At 41.4% G+C, this 9,729-nt stretch overlaps 1 protein-coding gene across 1 annotated transcript in view; it reads left to right on the top strand.

Annotated features, from left to right (window-relative positions):
- Positions 1-916: 916 nt before the first annotated feature.
- LAMA4 (laminin subunit alpha 4) overlaps positions 917-9,729 on the top strand; it is a 150,250-nt gene continuing 141,437 nt past the window's right edge. The window contains exon 1 of the mRNA XM_012554407.2: positions 917-1,114. Coding sequence (XP_012409861.1) covers positions 917-1,114 — 198 coding nt within the window. The remainder of the gene's footprint in view (positions 1,115-9,729) is intronic.

Here is a 9,729-nt window from a genome sequence, read left to right as displayed (position 1 = left end):
CATGCATTTGAGTAATGAAGTCATTTTCCAGCGCTGCAGTGAAAGATAGTCTTCCTCCAAGGCTGCTGGGTGAGGACTGTCAAAAGGAAGAGGGGTGGCCAGCGAGTTTCTAGAGAAGATATTAGCACAGAGAGTGCAGCTGCCATCTCTAGAAAATGCAAAACCTCAAGAAAGTGGGCACCCTGCCCTTGTGCCATCTGAGATCATCTACCTCTGGCTTCCGCCTCTGGAATCCCTTTTCTACCCACTTTCGGGCACACTAGAAGGGGCCACATAAAGGATCTATATAAATATAGATAAGCCATCCCGCACCTTGACTACATAAATAAAAGATGTGAGGAAGCAATCACAAAAGCTGAATATTCATCTGGAACCCCTGGAGAGGCTCCAAAGTTAGAGGGGAGGGGAGGTCGAAGGGAAAGGCCTGACCTGGGTGTCTGAAAGGCCAGCTTGGAGGGGGAGGGCCTGGAGTGGAAGGTAAAAAGGGAGTGGTGAGAATGAGCGTAGGAAGGAAGCGAGTATCAGCGGGCGCAGAACTCCGTCCCGGCCAGGCGCGAGAAGGTGGCTGGGCGCTCAGGGGCTCTCCACCGTCCCATCTGCCTTTGACATCTGCTTAAACTCCATCCAGCTGTGTGTTCCTCAGCCAGAGCCTCTGGGGAGAAGAACTACAGAGAAGAGAGGGCGAAAGTGAGAGAAACAGAGGGAGAGAAAGAGGGAGGGGGATGAGAGAGAGACTCGCTTACTCTCAGTCTTTTTTTAATAAGGAGCTGGTTGGGCTGCTTTGAGTTGCCACATCTGGGAACTGCAGGCAGAGAGAAAGTAAAATAATCGTGGAACCGCTGCACCACGGAGGGGACCGAAGAGGACAAACCGTGCCTGAGCCTCTGAAAGAGCCCTGTTGGATGTAAGCAGAGAGATGGCTTTGCGCTCAGCCTGGTGCTCTGTGCTGCCTCTGTGGCTCCTCTGGGGCGCTGTCTGCTCCAGCGCGGCCGCGTCCGGGGAGGACAACGCTTTTCCTTTTGACATTGAAGGGAGCTCCGTGGTCGGCAGGCAAGACCCGCCTGAGACAAGCGAGTCCCGCGTGACTTTAGGACGGCTGCCGCCTGCTGCCGAGGTACAGTGTCCCTGCAATTGTCACCCTGCTGGGCACCTGCGCCCCGCGGGCTGTGCCACACTAGTCCCCTCTCTCTCTCCTCTCCTCTCTTTTTTTTTTCTTATCGTTTTTGAGTTTCACCTGGAGAAGGTCAGTTCAGAAACTTGAAATAAAGAGTTTTACTTTGAAAGTTGGATTTGGATGTTGGGAGTTGACAGTTGAGACTTGGTAACGTGACTGTTCCAACTGGCCAAAGTGCATGTGCCCTGCCTGCTCTGAGTCAATCTGCTAGGCTGTCACCTGGGACTGCAGTGGCACATCTGTGACTTTCTGCCACACGTCGACAAAGTGAGCGTGTCCCAGTAGAGTCATTTTGTCAAGCCATACCACTTAACGTGTGTGCCCTGCCACTGGCTCCCCTGTTCTCTGAGATATAGGAAGTGGTAACAATACCCTAGGACCTGCCCTTTTGTAACGAATACAACTAAGGTTCCCTGCAACAGGGGAGGATGAGTGAAGGGTGGTGGGTCATGAAAGAAGTTGTTAGGAAATGGCAGAGCAGATCCCTTAAATAGAAAGCAAGCTGTTATCCTCCAGAAAGGAGAAGCTGCAATTAAAATCAAGCCCCATCCCAAAAGTAAAAATGATCAGTATATGCTGTTGATATGTTTATTCAAAGAGCTGCTGTTTGATTACATTACAGCAAGTTTTATGCTGAAACCATAACTAACATGGAGAACTCTAGGGAAGGAGGATGGATCCAAAGTAAGCGATTTAAGAGTCCTGTGAGCCGAGATAGACAACAGCAAGTCCAATGTGTGGGAGATGCTAAGTAGGAGGAAAATGAAGTCACCTAAGTTCATGGGAAAGGAAAAAGCAATTACCTGACAACACAGGCACACACACATACACACACACACACCCTATAGCTGTGGTTACAGCAGTCATCCAACCAAAACAGACATGTAGATTGACCCCCGTTCCTAACAGCACTGAAGTTTAGATTATTGCTACTAATTGTTAGTATAACTGGAGTTATTAATTACTACCAATAAAAATAAGGTGCATGAAGATGGTCCTTATCTAGGAGGGAATACTTCCCAGGCCAAAAAAAAAAAAAAAAGAATAGCATAGGGCCTGGGCACACAATCTCCCACTGTAGCGCAAAAAGTAATCTCTTTGAGTAAGAGGGGTATGGCTTCTGGTCAACTTCATACCCAGACAATGGGGAGAAGCTGGACCAGGAGAGACTCCATGCAAGGGCATCACTTCTCCACAGGTTTGGAGTTAACCCCCAGGATGCATTATCTCCACCTGTTGCTTCACGCATGGAAAGTCCCTGAATGAAATACTTGACTTCAGAGTAGGGTTGCCAGATAAAATACAGGATGCCCAATTACATTTACATATCAAGCACAGAACAAATAAATTTTTAGTGTAAGTAAGTCCCAAATATTGAATGAGACATATTTATGCTAAAAAGGTATTAATTATTCATCTGAAACTCAAATTTATCTGGGCATCCTGTATTTTTATCTGCTATATCTGGTTACCTTATTTAAGAGACAAGCACACATCTCTGTTTTTTGAAACTCTTATCCCACAAAAATTAAGTAAATAATTATTTGATTTTTAGGAATCCTTAAGTTTAACATCAAGACCTTGAGCAAATTTCTCATATACTCATGTGTCCAGTGAAATAATAGAAAAATGGCACAGCAGAGTATTTTAGACTGTAGTCTTTGCATTCTGATGATTTCAAGATCAAATTTCAACTTACCAGCTCCTTGGCCTTGGGCAAGTTATAGATGCCTAAACTGCAGATAAAGAAAACCGATGCATAAGTTATTGTGCTTAAGTTAGATAAAATACATACAGTGTTTAGCACAGTGCCTGATATAGTATAAATGCTTTATACATACTAGCTCTTGTTATTATTATAAAATATGTTGATGATGGGATTAAAAAAAAACCTCTTATTTGGGGGTATTTCTTAGAACTTTATTTTTATGGTGCTATTTTAGTTAATATTGCTATATTTCTGTTTGTTTGATTTCCTTTCAACCAGCAAGAATGCCCTATGGTTAGTGAAATTCATAATACTCTCTCCGAGCCTAATACGCTCAGAATGCCAGTTCAAGCCTTTGGTTTAGGGAAACAGAAAGAAGCTATTAGTCATTCCAAGAGGGTCAAAGTATAGGGTGTAGAAAGGGTGGGATTGGGGCAATTATGTTCCCACTGCATAGTTTCACAGAATGCTTCCAGTTAGCCTGCGGTCCCACAGAGCTCCCAGCTCCCCACCATCAGGTTTCCCATGCTCTTTATAACCAGTAAGCAGACCTTAAACCAAATACATTCCAGGGATTTAATAACATGGTATGACCACTCTACTGAATTGGTTCAGGAGATTGTATTTACATATGTATTTATAGAGAGAGGGCGAGAGAAAGAACACAGACACATAGAGTACATTATTCATGGGAGAGGTTTGAGATATGGATGGGAGGATAGTCTAAAAATACATTGACTTTATTTGAATTGGATTTATATGAATGGTTGTTCCTCAGTTCTCCTAGGATTTTATTTCTGTAAGAACTTCAAAGGGAAGGAAGAAAAATACTAAGGCAGGCATGGAGTAGTGGGAGGCACTTGGCTGAAGGCCTTCCTAAGGCTCTCCCAAGCTCCTCGATGGCCTCGGGCAAGTTATAGATGACGGGCCTGTGTCCCCTCCACCCTGGTTCTTCAGCCCACATGGGGATTTGGCATACTATGGTGCTCAGCCTGAGTTAGGGGAAGGATACACGAAATATGTGCAGAATAGGAGGATGGAGAGCGCTGGCTGACCAAGCAGGAAGGCCCTTCCTCTGCTTCTAAAACAAGCCCCAGTTTCCCTCAGGATGCAAAGAATGTGAAAAGATGACCACCCGTGGTTAACTGTGGGGTTTCTGTGGAGGATTTTCCCACCTTGTACTTTTTGACAAGCGATTTACTGATCGCATTATTGCTGAGTTTAAGGTCACAGCAGTGATTCTCAGTAGGTAGTAGTGGGCAGAGGGGAGACTGGTTAGTTTCAAAAAGTATATTTAACATTCTAGTGCTGCACAGTTAAGAAAAGAAAGTTTATTCATTTCATTGTACACACTATCCAGAGTAAAGCTAGGCAGAAGTCTTCTTGATCAGCATAGATATGCCAAAAAAAAACACTGGAGGGAGTACAGGAATGGAGATGGGAACACCACCCAAGGAAAGGGTGTCAGAGAGTCCTTTGGAAAAGTGAGATTCTTGTCTATCATGCAAACAAAAAAAATACAGAAGTTAAACAAGGTCAAGAAGCACTGCATTAGAGGTTGACCTAGGTGTCTGGGAAAAGCCATATAGGAAGTCCTACAGAGACTTCAGAGACGGATACAGGACTGCAATGGAAAGGATGAATTAGGAGGGGATAGAGGGGACCAATGGTGGTAATACTGGCTTTGATAGATAATTGAGAAATCAAGGCAAATAACTGACAAAATTGAGCAAACTCCCATGAGACAGTAAAACAGGAATTTATTTTCTAATCAGCTTACTGGGTTTTGCTGATGTTATTATTGCTGTTGTTAATTTCCCTCCAAGAAAGCCAGTGCCCCATGAGCCAGTATGTGACAAACATACCCCACACTGGACAAACTTAGTTGCTAAAAAGGCACTATTTACTGGACGATTTCTGAAGGACTTTTCCTCTAGACTCTTCCTCGTTGATATGTGATCCCATACCCCAATACATAGTTAGGCTCCCTGCCATTAAAGGATTGCATAATGTTTATTAAAAGATGTTTTAGATATTTTTCATTCTCTTGTTTCCATTTTCTTATCTTGGTCCCTTACTTTGAAAAAGGCCCTAAGGACCTCATTAAGCTCTCCAGTCACTGGCCCTGGCCACCATCCCATACTGCTGTTCCAACTACGCAATGGTAATTCAAACCCCTGCATGCAGTCATCATACCACTCATATACTTATTCATCCAACAGGCAGCTTTGGAGCCTTACCATATACAGAGCAATAAAATAGGCACCAGGAGGGGTAGAAAGAAGGTAGATTCACAACCCTATCCTCAAGTAATATGAAATCTAAGAGAAAAAAGATATACACAGCCACTATATAAAGCAGAATGAATTCATATTTTTTCTAAGAATGGCTACTAGTGAAGTACCATGTAGGTGATGTGGAAGAAGTATTACTCCTAGGTCTAATCACCTACTCACCAAACACCAAAGAAGGTTTTTAATGAAAACGTTATTTTAGAAACACTGAAATATAGGAGTAGCAGTAGTAGTAATAGTAGCATAGCTTATAACTAACACATTATTGAGTACTTACCATATGCCAGGCACTGGTCTAAGCAATTTCCATGAGTTACTTTATCTGTCATGACAACTCAGTGGGACTGGTACAGTTACTATCTCAGTTTACAAACATGGAAACTGAGGCACAGTGAGTTTACCCAGGCTCCCTAGCTGGTAAATAGGACAGCTGGGCAGGCATTTTTGCAAAGTGGTTCAACTGTACATGAGTATCTAAGAAAAGGTGGTTAAATAAATAAAAGTATCTGTAGGGATAATTTTGGGAATTTCCTAAAATGAAGAAATATAACATTAATACAAAGAGCATTGTTCAGGACTTGCTGGATGAGCAGGATAAATTGCATAAAATCTTAAGGTTACCAAAGAATTGAAAAAATCATTTTCATTCCCCATCCAATCTAATAACTACTTTTTAAACTACTATATAAGAAAGAAAACAATTGACATTTGTTGCCCTCTACTATGTCCTATGAGCTCTGCACATATTCTGTTATTTAATCTCAATGGTTAAAATTATACCTGTTGTACAGATGAGCAAATTGATGTAAGAAGATAAGTACCTTGCCCAAGGTTTCCAAATTCCATTCTCTTTTCCCTGTGTACCACTGGGTCTCCCTGATAGACACTTTTTTTTTTTTTTTTTTTTGCTGTAGAGTTTTCTTGTATCCTATTTTCTCTTAATAAGTTTATGCTAGTTATGTTTCCTCCACATGAGGAATGTAGAATGTAGAGTCTACATTAGAAGTTTCTGATTTAGATTAATAGGGATCAAATTCAAAATAGCACCACCTATAGGAATACATGCTCTGCCTTGAGAATTATTACAAATTTGTTAGAAGACAACGACTTCCATTCCCCACAGTTCTAGAGTTCTCTGTTTTAACCAGAGGAAGTTTTAAAACTCAGATCATTATGAGGCTAGCCAGAAAACAACTGGGTGAAGCTAGCTCAGTGAAAAGAGCCCATCCTGTGAGTGGTGGGACCTGAAGAAACTGGAAAGGAAGAAATGTCTCTTCCAAAGGGCAGCCACCTCTCAGCATTGCCAGATCTTCTCTTTTTTCAAGAGAAGGCAGAATCTGGATTCTTAAGTGAAATAGCTAACTCAATTTTTTTAATGCCCTGTGGACTAAATGCATCTAAGAGCCAGATTCTGAGGGCCGTTTATTTGCAGTCTTTGCTTTACAGTATTTGAAACTCACCTTTCATCAAAGGCAGAATATGGGCTTATAGCCAGACAGATGTGGTGTGAATCCAGATCTACTACTTGCTAGCCAGTTGACTTTGGGCAAATTTGTTCCTTTTTCTGAGGTTTAGTTCCTTTGACTGCAAAATGGATAGAAATGTATTGGCCTTGCACGATTACTGTGAAATTTAAATGAAATTATATATATATATATATATATATATATAATATATTATTGGGTGGCCTTACACAAAATAAGCCCTCAGTTATCTCTTCCTCCCTCCTGCCTCCCTTTCTTCCACTATCTGTTCCTATCTATGTGCAGATAACAATTTATAGTATCAGTCCATTTTTGTTATCTCAAGCTTTACTTCTGTAAATTTGATTACTTTCAGATTTGCTGGTTATCCAACATTGGAGAAGAAAATTTGTTTAGCTTTTAAAATCGCTGTCCCCTTAATAGATCTCTTAAACATAGCCTTTCTCCAGCAGTAGAATGATCTGACCAGTTAAAGGAAACAAATGGGTTTTCTAAATCCCAAGAAAAACGAAATGAAAACTTTGATACCTTTGATATGACAAGTTCATAATTACTCTCACAATTAAATTTCACAATCTGACTTGTCACAGTTTCTTGAATAATGCCAACACTGTCCTCCTGTAAAGCTTTTCCTTGCTCAGAGTAACCATATAAATATAATGATAGTCCAGACATAATTTAAATATTTGTTATAAACCATTAAAATCAGATTTCCTTGTGTTTCAAAGCTTAGTATTTTCAACCAATTATTTATTTTCCAGAATAAGTAAATCTGCTAGTTCATTGACATATAGTGACCATACAGGAGAATATTTAAATACGTATTCCTGCATTTGCAAAAGAGCAGCATTCTTCTGTCAACTGTTTTCTTTTGCTGCTGGTGTGGTAAAGTTACATTCTGGGAAAGAAACGGTTTACTAAAGGGAAGTTTAACCACAGATGTTTGTAATTCCAACTTAAGTTTCTCATCAAAGTCTTAATGAAATTCAGCTGCCAGCAGTTCAGCTCTGAATCTGAGTCTTTTTATCCGGAGAAACTTGGGGGAAACAGCATTCCGAGGCTGAATGGTAGTGGGAAAATTTCCATATTCAAGCCCAAATCCTCTGTGTAAGGGGAAAAGAAAAAACCGTGCAATTAAACAGATTCTGTTTAGAAAGGGGGGTGGGGCAGAATACTTTGAGTAATAATGCAAAATGTCTCTTTTCACTCCCAAGATTTTCTTAGTTTGTGTGTAGCGATTTGGTGGAAGCTAGAGATATTGTGCTTACCTCGATGTCATTGTGTGCAGTCAAGGTCATTCCAACTCATAGTGACCCTATAGGACAGAGGATAACTGCCCCATAGGGTTTCCTAGGCTATCATCTTTATGGGAGCAGATCACCAGGTCTTTGCCCCTGTGGAGCAGCTGGTGGGTTCGAACCTCAGACCTTTCAGTTAGCTGCTGAGTGCTTAACCAATGCCCCACCAGCACTCCTTCGAGTTTACCTCCAAAACCAGACCTGTTGCCATGGAGTCAATTCCAACTCATACGGACCCTGTAGGACAGAGTAGAACTGCCCCATGGGGTTTCCAAGCTGTAATCTTTATGGAAGCAGACTGCCACATCTTTCTCACATGGGGTAGCTGGTGGGTTCCAACCACTAACCTTTCTGTTAGTGGCTGAGCACTTAACCACTGAGCCACCACGGCTCCTGTGTTTACTTCAGTGGAGTGAAATATCTACATTTATGACTCCATGAGAACTGGTGAGTTGGAAAAATCCCATAACACTAATAGCTGCATTAGCGCAAGTCTCTCACAGACTAAACCAGTGATTCGTGCGATGCACTATAGCTTTTAGGGCTCTTCAGCGTGATGCAGACTTTGTGCATTAATATTTATTTTGAAATTATTCCCTCCATTAGCTAGAGTGGCATGATTGCTTTATAGGAAATCAGGGACTCTAGGGATCGAAGATGCCTTCACTGAAACTTGCCTCAGACATGACTGTTGCATAGAATACTGTTTGTGTACAAAGTGAATTGCAACATGGCTTGCTGAACTAAGCAGCTCTATAATGCCAAATGTCAGCCCAAAGGAATGTGAATTTGTAATATAGACATCCATAGAAGGCAAGAGATGCCCGGAGTGGTGTGGCTGTAGAAAAGTCTAGAATCACAGCACAGAGCCAGAGCACAAATTTAGGGTTTTAGGATTAAAATCCTAGCAAACTTCTTTCACAGCACAGTTATTCCACTGTGTCTTTCAAGCTTCACAGCCACGGTGTGTGTGTTACCCTCAATGAGCAATGGTTTGAAAGTTAAGCGTGCCCTGTGTTACCTCTCTTCCTGCTGATCTGCCGTGAGTCCTGGCAGCAGCAGGGTGGTTCTGTCGTCTGTGATTCTGTCAGTTCCTGGGGCACAGGTGAAGTGCTAAGTGCCTGTTGTTTTGAGGATTGAACAGAATTTGAATGTCTGGAGATGGGCTGATGTTTCATTGTAGTTCGTGAATAATAGCTTCATTCTATATCGTTTCCTTGAAATTGCTATCTGTGATGATCAATGCCAATAGGCACCCTGAAATCCCATTCATAAGAGACAAGCCCTAAAGCCTTTACTACAGCATAGAATTCAGCATAAAGGAGATCTATCTGAATACATACTCAGTGGGTAGTTATTATTGGATGCATAATTCTATTATGCCTTGCAGCATAGACTGTAAAATCAAAGGAATCATAGAATGTTAGATCAAGAAAGGAAGTTTAGAGATTCAACCTTCTCATTTTGTAGGTGAGGAAACTGAGTCCTGGAGGATTCGAGTATTTCACTCAAGGACACAAAGCTCATTAGCAGCAGGAACTGTGTCTTCTTAATGCTAGCCTTATGTTCTTTCAAATTGTGTCAATGGCATTGATCACCCTTAGATTTAGAAATAGAGATCATTAAGTGAACATGTCTGTATAACCTTTAAAGGAAAATAGTTTATTTCTAATATACTATTTATTCGCTTTTTATTGTTCTGTTTGTCTTAGACATCTAGTGCTGCTATAACAGAAATACCACAAGTGGATGGCTTTAACAATCAGAAATT

This window comes from Trichechus manatus, unplaced genomic scaffold (genome assembly GCF_000243295.1).
Source record: "Trichechus manatus latirostris isolate Lorelei unplaced genomic scaffold, TriManLat1.0 scaffold00017, whole genome shotgun sequence".
Taxonomy (NCBI): Eukaryota; Metazoa; Chordata; class Mammalia; order Sirenia; family Trichechidae; genus Trichechus; species Trichechus manatus.
Note: the sequence above shows the minus strand (reverse complement) of the source record. Positions and strands in the feature narration are given on the sequence as shown.